General features: G+C 41.2%; 2 protein-coding genes across 3 annotated transcripts; one reads left to right on the forward strand and one right to left on the reverse strand.

Annotated features, from left to right (window-relative positions):
* The first annotated feature begins 3,777 nt into the window (after window positions 1-3,777).
* psmg2 (proteasome (prosome, macropain) assembly chaperone 2) lies at window positions 3,778-8,288 on the forward strand. The gene is made up of 7 exons (XM_012836095.3): window positions 3,778-3,985; window positions 4,098-4,269; window positions 4,378-4,436; window positions 4,539-4,657; window positions 5,196-5,369; window positions 6,906-7,026; window positions 7,523-8,288. Exons 1-7 carry the CDS (start codon window positions 3,929-3,931, stop codon window positions 7,601-7,603), a joined length of 783 nt encoding a protein of 260 aa, XP_012691549.2. The 5' UTR covers window positions 3,778-3,928; the 3' UTR covers window positions 7,604-8,288.
* On the reverse strand, window positions 8,141-20,045 carry ptpn2b (protein tyrosine phosphatase non-receptor type 2b). 2 transcript variants are annotated; one of them, XM_012836094.3, is made up of 10 exons: window positions 19,805-20,044; window positions 18,357-18,447; window positions 18,068-18,168; window positions 16,542-16,640; window positions 15,615-15,752; window positions 14,054-14,263; window positions 13,169-13,330; window positions 12,836-13,044; window positions 12,059-12,163; window positions 8,141-8,852 (listed from the first exon to the last, which is right to left on the reverse strand). In XM_012836094.3, exons 1-10 carry the CDS (start codon window positions 19,859-19,861, stop codon window positions 8,831-8,833), a joined length of 1,194 nt encoding a protein of 397 aa, XP_012691548.1. In that variant the 5' UTR covers window positions 19,862-20,044; the 3' UTR covers window positions 8,141-8,830. The 2 variants fall into 2 exon arrangements, with proteins under 2 accessions (XP_012691548.1, XP_031441791.1); XM_031585931.2 differs by lacking the exon at window positions 8,141-8,852 and adding an exon at window positions 8,889-11,384 and having other exon boundaries at window positions 19,805-20,045.
* Window positions 20,046-20,207: the final 162 nt, after the last annotated feature.

Below are 20,207 nucleotides of genomic sequence, written 5' to 3' on the forward strand. Positions count from 1 at the left end.
TTTGGACTGGGAGACCGGCAGATAAACAGTTATGTACCTGATTTAGCAACTCCATGGACTAGACTGGAGCTCTGACAAAGATTGTACAATACAGAATGTGTAGATGAGAAGCAGGGTAAAAGAACTATTTGAAGAACAAGAGTAGCAATGGCATAGCAGATACTGACTAGCTGTCTATGAGGATGGCGGTAGGAGGAAAGAAACGGCTCCTGTGTCTGGTAGTTTTGGCGTACAGGGTTCTGTAGCGCCTCCTGGTGGATGCAATAAGTCACACTCACTGCACAAATAGAATACCGGTACATGGCTTTTGCTTCTGAACAAATATTTGAAATGTAAAATAAGATGTTCTCGATGATGTGTGTATATTTTTCATTGTCTCTCATTTAAAAATCTAGAGCTTTATGCTATTTCATAATGTCAGTGCTCCCTGTTGCACAAGTAACATTCAGTTTGATAAAGAAGATATACTAAAAGATATAATAAAACAATGTTATAAAACTCTATCAATACACACATTTCGATATGAAGCTGCTCTCTGTGGTCTGATCACTGCTCTCTTCAACTTTGCCTTCACAATGACAAAAAACTCACTTCTACAGTATGATCACTGCTGCCCCCCAGTGGCGGATTCTACATTCAGGCTCCTCGGTTTTATTCTTACCAGACTAATACCGGTAGTTTAGGCATACATTAACATGAACAGGCCATTAACGTCATAGTTAATGAACCATAATTAAGGTAAAATTAAAACATTCATGGACATTGGGTGGACATGAACATTTGTAAGTTATGTGAGAAATATTCAAAATAAACTGCCCTTTTTATCCAATAGCTATCATTCTGAGTGTGACGAGGAAAACCTAGAAAAGTCTACGTATTAATACTGCAAAGGCGTTATCACCTTTATTTTTCAAACTTGACTTTGGAACAGCCAAGAGGGCTTGGTTTGAGGATGCCACCTGCCTCACAGGAGTATACACTTGGCCAGTTCTGTAACTGGGTGCTTGATCATGTCATTTTAAGATAGATTCTAAATCTAATATAGATGTAATGTGCGTCGATACCCGGCCTAGACCATGTCAGACACCTAACAGAAGCATTACGGTTGAAGTCATGTCAGCAATTGCACATTCAGCTCAGAAAACAGGGCATTCAAGTACTCAAGGCAGAGGACGTAAAGGACTGGATATGTTCTTCAGTGTCTGCAAGGTCTAAGAATGGCTTCACTTGGGCAATATGTCTAAGTTGATAATAACAGGACTGCAATAAAGCAAACCTACATTTCTAGACACCTTGTCTTATAACGGTCTGTTTTAAACAAACAATGAATGGTGCTCTATTGTCCTGTACAAACCCCACTCTGGCTAAATATTTCTTAAGTGGTAGCTCCTGGTAACCCTGACCAATCCACCCAGACTCCTGGTAACCCTGACCTCTCCACCCAGACTCCTGGTAACCCTGACCTATCCACCCAGACTCCTGGTAACCCTGACCTATCCACCCAGACTCCTGGTAACCCTGAACTATCCACCCAGGCTCCAGGCCTCATCTCACCCATACAAAAGCTGCAAGAAATCCCATTATATTCACTATTTTGCCAAGAGTAGCCACCAGATTGGCACACATCTACCTAAGCGCCTTTCGCCTTTGGTACCTCTGACGGGTCCAATTCAGTTTGATCAGCCGAAAACCGCTTTACAAAAAACAACTTAACACGCATTTTCTTGTGAAATCATCTTTTTATTAAACATAGCCTATAGAACACCCCACCAAAAGAAATGTTTTTCTCATTAGTGTTAAATGCCTAAATTATTGCTAATGATACATTTTCTCTGTGTATATATTATTTTGCATCTGCTAAAGTAGTGTTTGCGGTTTTTGCACAATTTGCTGTGATGTATCGTAATTACTAACTTTTTTCTTCTGACGACTGAAGCTTGTAATGGTGGATATTTAAATCACAGAATTCGCGTGGAATCAACACAAAGGAAGTATATTTAAATTAAAATACTGTTGTTTAATATTTTTAACTTTGAACACAGATTCTCTCCTGTGAACTACATATTTCCCATAAATCCATCAAGAGCACCAAAATGGACTATTACCTATGGAGGCATATTTGTTATTGTTATTATGTTTGTATAGCTAAAAATCCCCATGCACCAACCAAGCCAACATGACTAAACATAACCCATCACAATTAAACACATATAAAATCCCCAGTACCAATCAAACTGGGCTACAGACACACAGTTCACAGTGTTGCAGCGTTCACTAGCCAGTTGTGCACTGTTATGTATCCTGCTGCCACCTTTGCTATACCAACTTAACTTTGCATGTCAGCCAACCAAAACTAAACACAAACCAAACGAAATTCCCTTACACCTTGCAGACCAGCCTCTCCCTCTCCTTCTCCTTCTATATCATATTATGCAAATACTGATACTGATAAAGTAGCCATATTACCTAGTGTTAGGCTAATTGTTTACCTAAATGTATATGTTTATCAAATTGATGTTTACTAACCAAATTTTCTCACTCTTATAGCATGACCTTTGCTCGCAAATGCTGATGGCTGTGGGAACATTGTTCCTCATCACATCCGTTAAATACGTATATGTGTATTGGCAGCCGAACTCTACCCACTAACTTTGTCTCTTTCTTCCCCTCCTAGTCTACACTATCTTCGCTGTGGGATGCTGCTGTAGTCTCTCCACCTGATCTACTTGTAGAAACCCTAGGCCTAGACCAACACCCCCCCCCCCCCAATCACACTCCCATGCACTTATTCTATCCCATACCCTGTGCTAACATTTACCTGCAATGTAAATAATTGCCACCATCCACATAGTTTTGTACTTACCCCTGTAATAGTAACCTTACAAGCACACTGTATACCCACTAAGCTGTTCTACAATACTTAACTGCTCTCTCAGCAACTTCTCCACTATCATATTAACATGTATCATGTATATACCATATTATATTTGTATGTATTGTGTACCACGTACCATTTACCATCTGCCATGTTTCTGATTGTTTCCCTTCCCAAGCCTTGAGACAATTTTATTGAATTGAATAGAATTGAATACGTAAAGTGTGAAGGGACTTTTGTTTTGAAACGGGGACGAAGACGTGGAGAAGCAAAGAAGAGTGACGGACTTCTGGTGAAGGAAACACTTTGGAGGGAGCCAGTCAGCTGGTCAATAGTTAGGACGTGGTGTGCAGCCCATTGGGTTAGTTGTAAGCTGAAGTGCTCAATAAACTTGCAAGCTTGTGAATTCAACAAAGCTCAGTGTCAGGTGTACGTTGGATGCCCCCTGATATTTTAACCATTGCATATGCACTAACATAAATAATAATAAAACCCACTCAGCTGCGTTAATTGCGTTAATATTTAAAAAATAACGTCTTCATTTTGAGAGCCCCAGTAAAGAGTGATGTAAACCATGTATACTACGGAGAATCAACTTTGCCTTCTAAATCTCTGAGATTCTGTATTCTGTGGGCACAGCAGAACACGTACCAGTTAGTTATCTCTTACACTTTTGTCATCTTTGCAGCGCCACACTACCAGGCTGGCCGAAAAGTGCTCAGTTAGATGTAGTAATACAAATATTAATTAACCAAGACTTAAAAGGATGTATAGAATACGTCACTTTTGTCTCAATGAAAGTATGGCGTATTTATGTATTGTGTACTTCTATAATGTTGGATTTTTTTAAATAGTGGATATTTCGCTTCAGGCATATTTAAAGCACACCACTTTACGCATTCTAAACGACGTAGGACCATAGGACCTCTGTAAGTGACCGGTTTTGAAGTGAAAGCAAAAATCACGCTTCTACTAGCTTAACTATAAGATTTGTTACCTTTCACCAATTTTTGGCCCAAGAAGTTACTCACATTTAGTGAGGACTACCTTAAAATGTTTGTATCGACTGACGAATCGCCACCTTCTTTTAAAAGCTACACTTTATTAATGGTTTGTATTTTTTTATTAAAATTGCTTAATTACTGCCAAGTCAGGTTGTCATGAGCTAGAATGAAGTTGAAGGCTATGTGTTGTGCACAGTTTTAAACCTGTTTTTGAACAGCCAGCGGTATCGGTTGGAAATGTCGGGCAGCTTGCGGTAGACCTCATCATATCCACTCTGCAGTTACCGAAGGTCGGTCATTTTCACACCGACAGCCTTATCCCGATGGTGGGGAACAACCCATATGCGACTTCGGCAGAAAACGCTAACGATTTGAGCACCAATGCGGAAGGTACGAACTCGTTTACCTGAAAACCTAATTTGAAAGCAAGTAGAGAATCCAGTGCAGAATTTCCTGCAGTTTCTTTCACTAATATGCATTATGTTTCCTCATATCCAGTATACTGTTCCAAAGATCTGAAACTCGCTGTGCTCCAGATAAGGACGCCTATCATTCAGGTTCGCAATATGTTTACGTTAGACTCGTTTCATGTAGTACACTGGTAACATCGTGATTTATTTCACTTCGGCTATTGACTTATATTGTGTGTTTTGTCTTAGACAAGGATCAGACAGTTCCGGAAAAACATTGTGTCCTGGATTAAATCCAGTGGATTCAGTAAAACCGTTATTCTGTCAAGTAGCCATGCATACCAAAGGGATGACCAACAGCTTCAAGGGTAAGTAACGCCAGTCAAACATATCACTATTCACTTAACAAAGATCTAATGGCAGTTACACCCCTTGCTTTTGATATGAAAACAGCGTATCTGGCTCCACACATACTTCAGTGTAGTTTAGACACTCAGATTTAATATAGAGTGCTTGCACTTAACACCATTCACATTGACATCTCAGCACCTTACTTTATGAGGTCTGATGTTTCCTCTCTTTTAATCTAAGCAAATAGCCTTACAGTTTGTTTGATGTATACTTTATAAGTAATATCATAGTTTGGGTATTATTATTATTATTACTATCATTATTATTATAGTAATAATTGGTGGGTTTATTTTTAAATAATGTTTTATGAATTTCATTCAGTTAATTTCATTATGCCTATTAGTTCATGTTCTAATCTTTGTATCTGGTTTTCTTTTTTTAAGTTGCTTTGGACAAAAGCATCTGTTAAATGTCTTAACTATGGCTATACAGTTGAGACAGACATTCTTTTTTAGTATTTCTAGTGTATCAGTTCTCATTTCTCTGCTTTTGCAGCACCCCCCTGCGTTACCTGCTTACTCCAGCGCTACAGAAAGAGGCAGGGCAGAGGATTCAAGAGCTGGAGTGGAGGGAGATGGAGAAGGTGTCTACCTTCCCTGGCATCAGCGACTCGGAGCAGAAACTCTACATCCCCGGAGGAGGCGTCACCAAGGGTCTCTACACTGACTGGTAGGATCAGATAGGAGATCAGTTAGCAGTAGCAATTAGAAACAATGTTGATACAAGTGTCTATGACAAATTATCTTTTATAGTTTGAAAGAACTTTGTTGGTTTAATTACTTTGGCATACAGAAATTGTTCAGACCCTTTCAAGTTTTCCTCATTTTGCCATATTTCATATCTTAAAATGGGTATAATTCATTTTTCTCATCTGTCTACACAAAATACTCCAAAATGACAAGGCAAAAACAGGTTTTTGGAGTGTTTCGTTAATTTATTAGAAATAAGAAGTATTCGATTATACCATTTTGCAACACTTGCAATTAAGCTCTGGTGCATACTTCTTCCATCAGTATTCTCCAACTTGATTGGAGTCCGCCTGTGCCTATTAAATTCATTGGACATAATAAGGAAAGGCGTGCACATGTCCGTGTAAGGGCTGTGATCGAATAGTGTGAGTGAAATTACCCAGAAGTATCTTAGTGGCAGCCATGATGAGCTGGTCGAATTCACTAAATGGTGAAGGATAGGTGCTTCAATGCTTCCTTGGTATAGTGGCCAGGTGGAAGCCATTTCTCACTAAAAAGCACATGGCAGCCTGCTGGGAGTTTGCCAAAAAAAACACCTGAATGACTCAGATCATGAGGCAAAATCCTCAGGTCTGATGAAACGAAGATTTATTTGAACTATTTAGCCACAATTCCCAACAGCATGTGGAGGAAACCAGGCACTGAGCATCATATCATTAATACCATCCAAAATACGGTGGTGGCAGCCTCATTCTGGGAGGATGTTTGATGTGACAGGGACTGTGAGACTAGTCAGGACAGAAGGAAAGATGGATGCAGAAAAATATAGAGTGATACTGAGAGAAGAGTGACCCTGAGTAAAAACCTTTTCTAGAGTGCTGACCAGACAACAACCCAAAGTATACTGCCATAAAAACACAGAAGTTGCTTTGGGAAAACTCCTAGAGTTATCCAGCCAGAGTCTGGACCTGAACCCAATAGAGCATATCTAGAGACCTGAAAATGGCTGTGCACCAATGCTCACTATTCAACATGGTTGAGCTTGTAAAGAAAGGTGTGCCAAGCTTGTAAGATCATGCCCGAGGAGACTTGAGTCTGTCATTGCTGCCGATGGTGCCTTAACCAAGTACTAAGTGAAAGGTTTGAATACTCAGTCTTTTATTAACATGCCAAAAAACTTAATTGAAATTATGTTAAGCCATTTTTATATTTATTTTAAACATTTTAGTTTTATTAACATTCGGAAATTCATTTTGGTGTTAACTGGTTATGCGCAAGAGGGATAAACACAACTCATTCCAGTTCATTTTAGACAAAAACTCAAAATGTTCATCTCAACTCTCAACCCTCAATGTTGGTGCCTGTTCATTCAGTGGTGGGAAAGGGTTAATGCCATATTATTACTGTATAATGGAATGCCCTACCCTGGAAAGTTGTGAGCAGGAAGATAGACTGAAGATATCCTCAGGTGATGGTGAGTATAACCTTTGAACCCTGTGCTACTGACTCTCTTCAGCTGCGATGAAGACATCCGCATGGCGGTGGTGTTGATCTTCTGCTCAGAAGGAGACAACATCCCTGATGCCTTTGCCTTGGGGAACTACCTCAATGACTGGCTCCACCTACTCGGCAAACCTGTAAGTGATGCTTATCCAGATGCATTCAGTTAGTTCAGTTTTCACAAGCACTGCAAAAAAAAAACATGAAAATGTCTCATTACTGTACGGTAGACTAGAGCGCTACTTCAGATGAAATGAAAATGTCATGTAAAAAACTTGATTGTGGGGAAAGCGTAGCCGTTAGTACACACATTGTCAACTGGTACATCATCAGGAGTATTCTAATGCCAATATTAGCTTTATTAAAACACATAAACTTATAGAAAACAACATACGTGATAAACTATTAACATTCATTTCCGTAAACTGCATTTATGTATTATATAATGTTTCTTGCCCCCCACCTCTAGAGATTTATTGTATTATTTATAAAATCTCAGGAGAATAAAGTGCCTTAAGTCAGGTCGTTGTAGAGCATGTTCAGCTGTTGTGTGTTGCCCGACTGTTGCGACACAGGACTGGTGCTTGTTGGATTGCTAGGCTTTATAAGTAAAGGATGTTATCTCTCTTCCAGGCCCAGGGCTCGCCTCAGTGGAACATGCCCCCATCCTGGAAACTGCTGTTCGGCAATGGGATCCCACCTGCAATATTCTAAAGCTGAACTGGACAAAGGACCCCTCTGAACCCGATTCACAAAGACAGGCCCATCACCCCTTACTTAGTCACTTAACTATAGCTCAGCAATTCCTCTGGAAGTATCACACAATGTTTAGATAGAGACATTCACAAATAACTCCTTCATTTGACAAATTGCCTTGGAACTGAAAAAGCTCCAGGAGTAACAGAAGAACTGTCTGGACTTTGCTTATTCTTGGAACATTATGAGCTCTGTCTCTTGAGCATTTCCTTTTGTTTTCTGGAAGGTTGCCTATGCTAATCTGCTGACACAAACACTTGCTGACTGGATGTCCTGTCACTTTCCCAGCATGCTGCTTGTATTGTAACATAACACCACCCCCTCTGTTGGAGCAAGCGCTCTGTAGAAAAAGGGTGGGCACAAATCACTGCTATGAATTCAGAAGTGAAATTGGATAACTTGTCATAGTGTAGTGTGCCAGGAGGTGCTTAACTACATACTGGAAAAAGATATTGTTAATGTGTGAAGTGAAATTGAAAAAACAAGAAAGCTTCATTGTTAGAAACTAGAGGATGCCAGTTTTATTTGTAGGTTATAGTCTCAAATAATGAAATGTAAGACTTCATTCAAATTTCATTCAAAGGGCAACTGGTCATGGGCACAATGTTTCTGTCTTTCAACCAAATAACAATGTTTCCCATCATTTTGTACAATTCAAAATACTTTGTGTTTTTACACCTTTTAAAAGTCCACTATGTACACAAATCAAAGCATTCCAGACACAAGATGGGTACTGGGTCATGTCCTGAGGGGGCGCAGTTTACAGACCCTGGACATGATAGGACATTTCAAGTAATTTCATATAAAAAAATAGAACATTTTATCTTGCCTTTGAAAAAGGTTGTCTAAAAATACAAGTACATATGTATATATATTTAGATATCAAAAGCATTACAAGCTGTCAATACATTGGCCTAGTTCAGCTTCTTTTTGCTGTTTTTCTCTCCAAAGTAACAGAAAAGAGCAAATTAGAGAAAAACAAAACTGAAAGACATTGTAAAAAAACAACCCAAAGCAATACAACCATGATGATTTTGCTGGTGTGTTCACGTCCTGATGCTGTTGCTCCACGTTCGTCCACGTTCATGCTGTAAACAGTTTATTTTTCGTGGGTGGATTTCGAGATGCTGGGGACGAGGAAGGTGAAGACGAGGACCGCAGATCCCTACTGATGTTGCCATGGAATCAGGCATCACTGGTTCTTGCCCTGTCAAAAACACCCAGGCACACATACAGCTCTGAATTCAAACTGATAGTCATCGTGGGGCAATTGCTCTGTGGTTAGCTTAGCTGCGTTTAAGAGTTTGACACCCGCATGTTACGGTGATGGGTTAAGGAGAGATTAGACCGATATGGATGGAATGGGCCTAACACAAAGACAGGCTTGTAGGCTATGTGTGTCTTTACCCATGTAGGCCGGTGTCCTCTTTTAGTACTACTTTAGCTGTGTGAATGAAATGCTATAGGCCTATTACTTTACATAACAGCAACCGTAGGATGGTTTCTCTTCTCACGAAGAATGGCCAAATGCAAATAGCGCTTTCTTTATTCACCATGCAGACATCAAGCGCCACTGTGAATATTGATTTATTGGCTGGCTGTTTAATTTGATGTGACCTTCAAACACAAGCCACATTGGCCTAGACTGTTCCATCAAATTTGAGGATCCCCAAATGACTTTAGGTAGCCTATTACTTAAACTATTCCTTCTGATGCTTCCCATTGTGGAGAACCGACATGATAATGGAACAGATACCTATATTACTTACTTAAAAATACTTTGTTTGGTGGATGCGATGTTGATTGATGTTATAAGCATATAGGCCTCAATAGTATATTGATACTTGCATGGCTACCTTAATTATTGATATCAATAAGTGGCATTAACTGTAAAACATGGATACCGTAGTGCTGGGTTTCAGACGGTTTAGCAGCGCATCAGTTGGACCCAAGCCTTTTTAAAAAACATTTTGAACACAGCAGTCACGTTCAGCAGCGTGTTGAACTCTGAAAGTTCTGCTTGAAGGAGTACAGTTCTAAAGCGCAGCTAAGCTAGCCCAATGCTAACCGACAGAGCAATTGCCCCAGCATCTCTAGACGGTGATGCAGGAGTAGGCCACGAGGGTCCAAAGGTTGAATGAGAGTGGCCGTGACAGTGGATGCTGCATGTTTTAGGCGGCTCAAGAATCAGGTGCACCCAGTTGATCCTGAGCATTGAGTGACCTGAATGCATGCAGGGAAGAGATGCCAGGAGCTGAGGTGAAAACTGGCCCCCCGCATCACTAGCTGGACACCAGATACACACAAGCATTACAACAGTGCTGCGTCTCAATCTCAATCCTGAAGAATCCCCTCAGGCAGCTGGCCTGAGGCGAGGCTCCACACTCCACACACAAACACCCGGCAGACGGATCTGATGCACACTTCTGGTAAAATGACTAGCATGACAGTACAGGATGGATGACTAAGAGGCATGCAGAACCCTCTCGTTTCTTGGGTATGCAAGATAAGCGCAAGCAACAGCAGAGACAAATGCACTGAAAGCAGAACGGTCCCATCGTTCAGTGCTCAACCTACAGCTATGACTTGCATGATAAACTTTCCTCAGAGTTAACCCAGTCAGTCAGTCATGCTGTCAAAATGCCTTGCTTTACCTCACTGACAGCTCCGGCCTGGAGGCCAATAAGGGAATGTTTGGATAGAGCAAACCCAAAACAAACTGTTCTGTCCCCGTTACAGACCCTCTCTGAAGCCCTATGTCTCCAGCAGAAGGAATGACCAAAACACACACACCATGCAGCCAATGAGGACTGGAATGATTTAAAACGGCCGATCTGAAAATCTAAAAAAGAAAATGTATGTTTGGTAATGTCTAAATGGGTCATTTTTGCCTAAACTATACATGTGCTCACACACACACACACACACACTAGACCCTCACAGAAGGAGCTCAACAGTGGAGGTCAAACTTGAAACAAAGGCTGCCGAAAGACTAACATCTTTAGGAAACCCTTCTGCCTAAAACTGGTGATTTCCAGTTTCATATGCTGCTCAAATGTACACACATCTGATGTTTCATATTATGCAGCCAGCTGCACTGCACCACCAACATGGTGCGCTTGCAAACCCACACGTAGGTCTACTGAATAACAGTTCTCATCCTTAAATGACAACGAGATATAGGACAGTTATCAGGCCAGAATATGGTGCCATGAAGGATACTGCTAGCAGCACTTTCAATTATTATGCTAAAAGTTATGAAAGTATGGTCTACACATTTTCTTTCTAGGAGGAGATTGTCATTTATATTGGACAAGCTATATATGTTTGCTGTAGGAAATCTATAGCAATTTAATAAAAGATTTTTTTACTGACATTTATATGGTTTTGCCAAAGTAAGGTGTAGAGCTGTATAGTTTGAATGAAAAAGGCTTAGAAGTAGAGAGATATACGCTATGAACAAATTTGTTTTGTACACAGCCAGAGGCCCAACAAACACACACACACACACACACACACACACACACACGGACAGAAGCAACACATGGCTATGGCACATGAAACACACACCAACCACACGCCAACAACCTTCCGCTCACGTACAGCTCTGGGTGGCTCAGGCAAAACCCAGGGCCAATCGCTCCTCATAAAATAATCTTCAAGACGCAACTGTAACACGGCACCCAACAGGACCTCTCCCCCTGTCTCCGTGTGTCATGTGCAGCAAATGCAGGCCAGACTGTTTGGAGGAACAACATACAAGGCAGAGATTTGCAAGAGCCAGAAGCTCAAGGGAGAACAAAGGCACATTGGCAAAGGGAGCCTTGCCCAAGAAAATAACATCCACTTTGAAAATATAGAACCATGTCCACAAATCTGCCATCCTACAAATGAGACAACTGACCAAGGCATTAGACTAAATGATCTGACAACTAAAAAGAAGACCTTGCTGTTGCTGCAGTTAAGGGTGTGGTGTGATACACTTCTGGCAAACAACAGAGATGGTCAAGATCTACAGTGATGTCATTTTGAAGGCACGATGGAAAAGAAAGCATTTTCCTTTGTCCATTCTGGGTCTTTTTTCTTTTTGAGGCATCTTATTTCATTGGTTCACTGAAAGTGAAAACAAATGCACAAAAAACAAATTCATAAAAAAATACTAGTACAAAGAATCAGTATCTGTAGAAATATGGGAAAGACTATCTTTTTAATTGTGCCCTCAGAATTGCATCATTGTAGATGTTGAAGCGTTTTTATTTTTCTGACAGAAAAAAAACCCCAAGGTGACAATGGAGTTTGAGTGAAATTCAAGGATGTGTTCAGACAGAATGAAACTAAAACATGAAACTGGAGACTGGACAGCCGCTGGGGTTGGGACTAAGAGGTAGCTCTCCCCCAGACAAGCACCATCACCTTTTCCTCTTCTTCTCTGAATCTCCCAGTCTGGGCTTGGTCTGCTTCTGTGGAGTCTTCTGCGTGGAGTTGGACAGTCTCTCGTCCCGCTGGCGCTTCCTCCCGCTGCAACACAGCACACAAGCAGGGCTCTTCACATGAGGAACACAAGCAGGGCTCTTCACATGAGGAACACAAGCAGGGCTCTTCACATGAGGAACACAAGCAGGGCTCTTCACATGAGGAACACAAGCAGGGCTCTTCACATGAGGAACACAAGCAGGGCTCTTCACATGAGGAACACAAGCAGGGCTCTTCACATGAGGAACACAAGCAGGGCTCTTCACATGAGGAACACATGCTGTCGATAAGCTCCAGGATCACAGTGCTCCCATACCACAGACCAATTCTGATCTTCAAATGATATCAGCTTCTTAACAATAAGTCTGTGTCTGCCTTTATACCATAGAAACAAATTATATAAATATGATTGTGGTGATCAAATGTACTTGGTTGCTTAGCACCTTGGATTAAGCTCATAAATTAGATCAAAACGTGATCTCAAACAGGCAATGAGTACTTTATTTGATCTACTTCATTGCTTCCGTTTCCTCAAAGTGTTTCCCACTGCCTGGTCTTTCATTTAGTAGCTAAAGTACTATGATAAGATGTGATGACTCATTTCTCCAAATCACAAGCCAATTGTCCATCCTATTCTCCTAACCTCTCCTCAAGGTCTCCCTGCTCCTCTCTCTCCCTGCTCCTCTCTCACTCCTGCCTCTCTTTAACATCACTCACTTTCCCATCGCTCCATCCGATTCCTGTTCCTTGCTGGGTGCATCCGTCCCCGTCCCCGTCCGCTTGCCCGCCTCCCCATCGGCCCTCTCCTCCGAACAGGAGAGCTGGCAGCCATTGTGTTTGTCTGAAGGGGTCTTGGAGGCCTGGGCTGGGGGTGGGGAGTCAGACGTAGGCTCGTGGTCTTCTCTGGAGAGCTCTTTCCACCGTTTCTGCAAAGACATGCGAGAAGGTCCACACATGAATATGAATGCCATGATCACTTCTATCATGTGACCGCGGTGAGGACTGAACTGAGCTGCTGCTGCTGTTGAACAGTGGCGAAGCCTGGAGTACCTGCACTGAGGAGTCTCCCACGGTGCACTTGGCTCCCTCCATCACAGCCATGTAGGAGAAGCGGAGCTGGTCGGCTGTCTGAATCAGGCCCATGCGGTATTGTCTCATGTCCAGAAGGATCTTTTTGATGTCCACTGACGCTGGGTCCTTCCGCTTTTCCATCTGTGCGTGACCCAAAGGAGTTTCAGGCCAAAACAAATAAGACTAAGAGACTGGCACTCCATCATGATATATAATATCACACAAACAAGTGTCAGTCTTGCCATGGCCTACTGTTTATTTATTAATTTTGAATTTACTACTCAACTGCCAATCAAATTACACCCCTCCTTTCAGTGCTCCTGAAGTAATGTTAGAGTAATTGGAGTAATGTTAGAGTAATTACAGTAATGTTAGAGTAATTAGAGTAATGTCAGAGTAATTAGAGTGATGTCAGAGTAATTAGAGTAATGTTAGAGTAATTGGTTAGAATTAATTATAGCTGGGTCCGAGCACACACAGAACAGATAGCTAGATGACCATGAAGAGTAATTCACTGATTTTGACAAAAGTGTATTGGATTACAATGGTGTACTGCGCTGTTAGAAATGCACCCAAACTTGCATCCAAATGACAATCAACCTTTAATCTTGCAACACTATTGGCAATAACTCCTTCATTAACTTGTCAGCGTGGACTACAAAAATAACCAATAATATTAGTATTGTCCGGTAGCACAGGTTCTCATGTACAAACCTATACCCTGCATGTGCTAAATGTCTTTAGTTTAATTACTCAGCATCAGTTTAACACTTAAAGAGCAATGTAACAGAAAAACATGCTGAAATGAATGTGATTCATGTGTACTACACATACAGCTGACGGACGAGTCACAAGGTCACTTACAAGAACCAGGCAGGTGTCTACCAGGGAGAAGGTTCCGGATCGGCCGATACCTGCGCTACAGTGAACAACTGCCGGTCCACAGTCTGAGCCGAGAGCGTCCGACTCGCGCACCTTAAACAGGAAATTGAGGAAGGAAGCAGGGGATTCTGGGACACCAAAGTCTGGCCAGGTGGTGTAATGGAAGTGATACAGCTGCCTCGTCTCTCCCGTCTGCAGAGAGGAACAGATGTTTGAGGGCAGAATACAAATGAATTGAAAATACTTGTGTGAATGAGGGAGTGAGCAGAAAAGGGGTCAACGGCTTTACTCAAAACTACAACAAACCAAAAGTCTCTAAAAATATGCTGATCCAAAGAGGTCCTGGTGTTTTTAGAATGTAAAACAACAACAGCTAAGGGGGTTTGACAAGAGCATAGATGCAGACTCAAAGTAGCACAAATGATGATGGTGTCTTGCATAAACTGCCTACCTATCCCAACCCAACCCAACCACCTTCTGTCTATGTAATATGCCTGTGCTGACACAGGAATACATGCTGTGATCTGAATGAACTCAGACATAGTTAGGTATTATATTTGTTTGTTTCTAAATCAGCCTATGAGCTATAGCCCAACACGCCTTAAATAATAATCCATAGGCTGTGTTCATAGTAAGTCAATGAAGGTGTGGATCAAGCTGAACGTTTCCTCGACATGTGAGAGCAGACATAAGCCCATGGCTACAGTTCTATCAAGAAAGGGCTGACAGATAGAAACGTTTCTGATATCCAAATAGAATTGCATAGATTATTAATAATGTAATCCCTATTTATTTGTAATACGTTGCCTGACAAAGGAACTAGCGGAGTTCACTCGTTTTCATTGACGATGCTACTTTTCGTCAGAACAGCTTGTTGGATATTAAGCTTAATGGTGGGCTATTGACTAAGCCAAAGCTGAGGGCACAGTGTCATCCCCTGGCTATGACCAATAAGAGTAAGTCAGGGAGACATGGATGTTGCTCTGCAGGGCGCAGGATTGGCAGTTGCTATGGCAAGGGAAGTGGAAGGAGGAGGGGCGGGGGGCTTGTGTGGTCTAGCATGATTGGAACTCAGATGCCATTTTAGGGCATAGTCACAGCATGCTTTATATTGAAAATTATGGCATAAGCCAAATTATTATTATAATTTTTCTAAACACACTTATTCTACCACAATGGTTTTCGAAAATATCTTAGGAGTTAGTTGAAATGATTTCCAGCCTCATTAGCCATAGTTCTAGTTGTGGGTGTAGGTGTGAGGGGGTGGAATATGAAATACTCCTAAGAGTCTTGGTTAGAACACTGTGGGAAACCATAAAGCACTTAGTTCAACAATAAATAATGCTTCCTCCTCTACATTTTTGGATCTTGTAATCACCTGTGGATGTGGAACTTCTACATGTTTCATAAAGCCAAACAGAAAACTTCTTACAGTGATATTTCATAAAGCCAAACAGAAAACTGCTTACAGTGATATTTCATAAAGCCAAACAGAAAACTGCTTACAGTGATATTTCATAAAGCCAAACAGAAAACTTCTTACAGTGATATTTTGCAACTCCAGCACTCTGGTGGTGTAATAGGACTTCACGTCTTCTGAGACAAGTGTCACCTTGAAGCGTGTGTCCCTAAAGGTCGTGTCATGCTCCTCCTGAGTCGGCCAGTACTGAGCACACTTCTCCTGTGAGGGCAGAATGGAGGGAGGGAGGGAAGGGAGGGGAGGGAAAGGGAAAGGAAGTCAAGGAAGACAGAACTAGTATAAGATCTAGTGCTTGTTTGTCCCAAGATGCTCTGCAAATACAGTTCATTCATTGTCTCCCTATCCGTTTCCTCAGCTAGCCATGAGAACTTCATTAGTACGGTTCCAGGAATTACATTTCTTTGGACTGACATGTTGAGGCCCAACATGTTGAGGCCGTCTGTGGTTGTGCTTACGAGAAAGAGAGTGTTTACTTTATCTTACTTCCTTCAATGAAAATGAAAAAAATAAAATAAACAGAAAGTAAATTCACAAGGCAGAAACATGTCATTGGGGCTTCTGCCAGTTGGAGGTTGAGTAAAAGCTGGAGATTTATAGTGATAAGAAGCAGGTGACTGTTGGCAAGGCGAAGTGGGTGGGGCAAGCCGTCAGGAAAAAATATGAATTTGAATTAAAATATTCACGTCACAACAACTACCAGTTGGAGAGAAAACAGAGTGGGCGGACGTGTTCTACGGTTCCAATCATACCGACAGGGTCAAAAAAAAAAAAAATGCCTACAGGCGACCAACTAAAAATGACTTCAATCTAATCCAATCACTCTCTTGAGTACATATAGTTTAAGAGTGTTCGACCATTTCAAACTGTATGATTGCCACCTGGATTTAACAGAGGAAGAGTTCTGTACCTCTCTCTGTTGTTTGTCTACCTGTCTCTCTCTTCCGCCCCCTCCCCCTAGTATTAGCAGAGTAACAGAAAGAGTGTACGCACCGATCCCTTCTCAATGACACGGTTTAGCATGACGATGGCTTTGGTCTTCTGCTCCCAGATCATCAGCCAGAAGTGGCCACATGTGTTCCGCAGTGGACCCTGCATGGAGAGGAAAGGCATTCAAACATGTACACTAAAGCACAATCATATATACGCTCACATACAAACATGTACACTAAAGCACAATCATATAGACGCTCACATACAAACATGTACACTAAAGCACAATCATATAGACGCTCACATACAAACATGTACACATATGCACACAGAATTGAATTTTGGAATTTTCCTAAAAGGCAAATATGAAATAAATGGCAAAATCATGAGCAGTACGGTACTTCAACCTCTGAAAAAAATGACAGCATGCAATATAAGACAGCTATTCTTATGCTGAGCAATTACAGTGGTCTACATAACGGCGATGTCATTGTATTCCCACACTGACCACGTCCCCACTTCAACTCATCTGACTTTCCAGTAACATCGTGAACCCAGGCATCGTGGCCCCTTTCTCAAAATCAGCAACAAGATTTGTGGGTTCAAATCCTTTGATGGAAGGTTCATACTTGGCTCAGAACAGCAACAACAGTATTTATGTTTATTACAACACCAAAAAAGAAAGCTCCACATGATACGCTCTTGGCTAAACAGAGGAAAAGGTCAGGTCAAATGGTCTAGGGCTCTACAGTGTGACCATATCACTTGCATTTGGGACTAGAACGTAAACAATATCCACGCGCACTCATGCAAATTACTTCTAACAACATTAATATTGGCCTATGAAATAATTTACAACATTGAAAAGTACTGGGACGATAGCACCGCTATATTTCGAAGTGAGTTACGCATCACGCTATATACCTCAAATGGGCCACTTGTCTCATGTGTGAAATACATTTCTTCAAATCACCAGCAGTGTTACGCTAGTGTCATCAAAGAGTAAAACACTGGCTGAGGGGAATTTGATTGGCTTGAAAATGAACAATCTAGCAGTATGATGTTCTGCAAGTTTTGAAAGGATCCCCCCCCCCCCGGCGCCACTTAAAGACTCTACTCTCCTTGACTCTGGAAACCTGCATATGAGGTGCAATGCAGTGATCAAACTAAATGCATCATTTCGTTTCATGCGTCCGGACACAGCCCAACAATCCAAGCACTGTGCAATCAACTGTTAACAGACAAGTGGGCATGACAACTCATCAAGCTGTTGAACAATTGATCTGCTGAAAATTGGCTGTCTAGGCGAAAACTGTCAAGGTGACCTGGCCAAGACAATCTGACGTACGCACCATATGAAATGAATGTAAAATATGATAAAAACATAAAACGAAACATAAGATAAGAACATTAAAATACGATGAACTGAAAATAAAACTGTACATTTTCCAGTTGGCGCTTAATAATAATTATGCACTATGTTTAGTTCCCTTGGGAACAAAAGTGCTCCTTGAAACAAAAATAAGTGTAGTCCTGTGGTCATTGAGAGGATCTACAATTAAGAGGGGAGAACTGTCTCAACATACCTGAGTTAAAATGTAACTTCTTTGGGCTTCCTCCATCATCACTAAACTGGCATTGATGTAATCATTTTCTGTGTTTTCTAGTTTGACTCGACTGTGATCAACTGAAACATTGAAGAATGAAAAGAAAGAAGAAAACAGTATTTAGTCAGGCGTTATTGTAAAAGGGTACATGGTCTACAAGGTTAAAAACAGCAAATGGACAAAGTAATCATATATAAATACCTCTCAATTCACAACAATCAACTATACTTAAGAGGTTAACAGGAGAAACAGCTCAGTTCAGACTTACATGGGCTGACATCTCTGTATCGATTGCGATTCCTATTTTCTGGATATTTCGCCACTTTGTAAGGACATTCGTGGGACTGGTTGCGTATTTCCTGAAGTCACACAGCACACAAAAGCACACATGCAGGTATGATAACCAAATCTAACATGGTGCTAGCCTGATGTTAACTGGCCTTCTGACATGCGCGGTTAAGCATTAACACACTTCACCGTGACAGCATCTCTTAACATAAACAACAAGTATGTGAGCTACTCTGCAAGCTATAAGTCCCTGAAGATGTCCAGAAAACATTAAAAAAAAATACAGCTTGATACCGCATAAAGCCCATAGGTCACAGCGGTCCACTCCGGCCAGCATGCGTCAACTGACAAATTATCGCCATTAATCAACATACATGAGCAGCAGAAGGGAGAGCAACCCTCAGTAGTTTCCCAAAATAGATTATTACTGGAAGCATGACAAGCAAGCCTGTTTACACCTTATTATAAGACAAATTGTTAAAGTATGGCAAATATCACAACTAATGTTAGCTCGAATATCACGGCGTAGCGCTGTTCAAGAACTGGGTTATGATTTGTATTTCACTTCGTAGGAGGCATACCCTTGACTGAGCAAAGTAACTTAACGCTAGACCCTAAAATTGATCAAATTAGCTAGCTAACTATACTAGCTGGCTAAGTTCAGATGTACCGAAAGGCAAGTTCCTTACTCTTCACTAGCCTAGTCTAAGATCATTTTTGGAAGCCCTTACGAACAATTGCGTAACTTAGTTGTTGGTTAACGACAGCTAGGTTTTGAGGACTGTTAGTCGGTCAATGCTGGTAATATTTAGTTCGCGTTAGCTTGTTCGCTAGTAAACTATCAGGTAATTCAATTATCCCAGCTAACAAACCAAGAGTAAAGAGTTGTTTAGCTAGGTAAGAATGGCTAGCCATCTTAAATGCCGCTAGCAAACTTGACAAATGGATCAATGTAGAATGCTGGCATGCAACGTGTGTTTGATACTGTTGGTTCTCAAACCTACAACGGGAATTAACAGCAAAAAAAACAGCAAGTCCATTATTATTACATTATTTTATCCAAGTAGCCTGTCACGTAACTTAAGCATTTCAATTGGTGGTGTACCAAGTTAGCTAGCATAGACACTAGCTAGCTATGATAGCTACTGATAGGTAGGTTTGTCACTAAATAAGCTAATACAAGTAATTTTCAGGACAAGGCATATGGTAGCCAACTAGTGTGCAAAGAAAAAAAAAAGACATTCAGAATTATGTATGTAAAGGATGGCAAACAGCTTTCTGTTCTGCAGTGAAATAAACACAGAGGCTGCGAACTACCATGCTAGTTAGAGAGCTAACTTGGATGGCCAGCTGGCTGCTTTAATACACAAAATTACATGAGGTTGCAGACTAGCTAGCATGTTCGGTGTATGGCAAAACTTCACTTACAACGTATAGGTTTTGCCACCGGCCCTCAGAATCTATGTCCACAAAATCTTGGTCCATTATACTACGGGTTTTTCCAATCTGTCAGAAGTAAAATCCAGCTCGGCAGCTAATATAGCTCTATGTTTTCAGTCATAAGTGATCCCCAAACATATTCCCCGAACCGTTAGTGAATTTTGCTACCTGGGACTATTCGCCCGTGCAGTTGACATCTACTTTGCTCCGGACTAATCAGTGACGCATGCGCATAAAAGGACAGCAAAGATATTCAAAGTCCTACTAGGAAACAGATTCCGTTTGTTATACTTTTAGTAAAGTAGATCTACACTGTTCTGCTTCAGGTTTTGTGGTAAGAACGGTGATTTGAAGTATGCTTAAAGCCTATCCATCTAAACCACAAATAAAA

Source organism: Clupea harengus, chromosome 19 (genome assembly GCF_900700415.2).
Source record: "Clupea harengus chromosome 19, Ch_v2.0.2, whole genome shotgun sequence".
NCBI classification, from domain to species: domain Eukaryota; kingdom Metazoa; phylum Chordata; class Actinopteri; order Clupeiformes; family Clupeidae; genus Clupea; species Clupea harengus.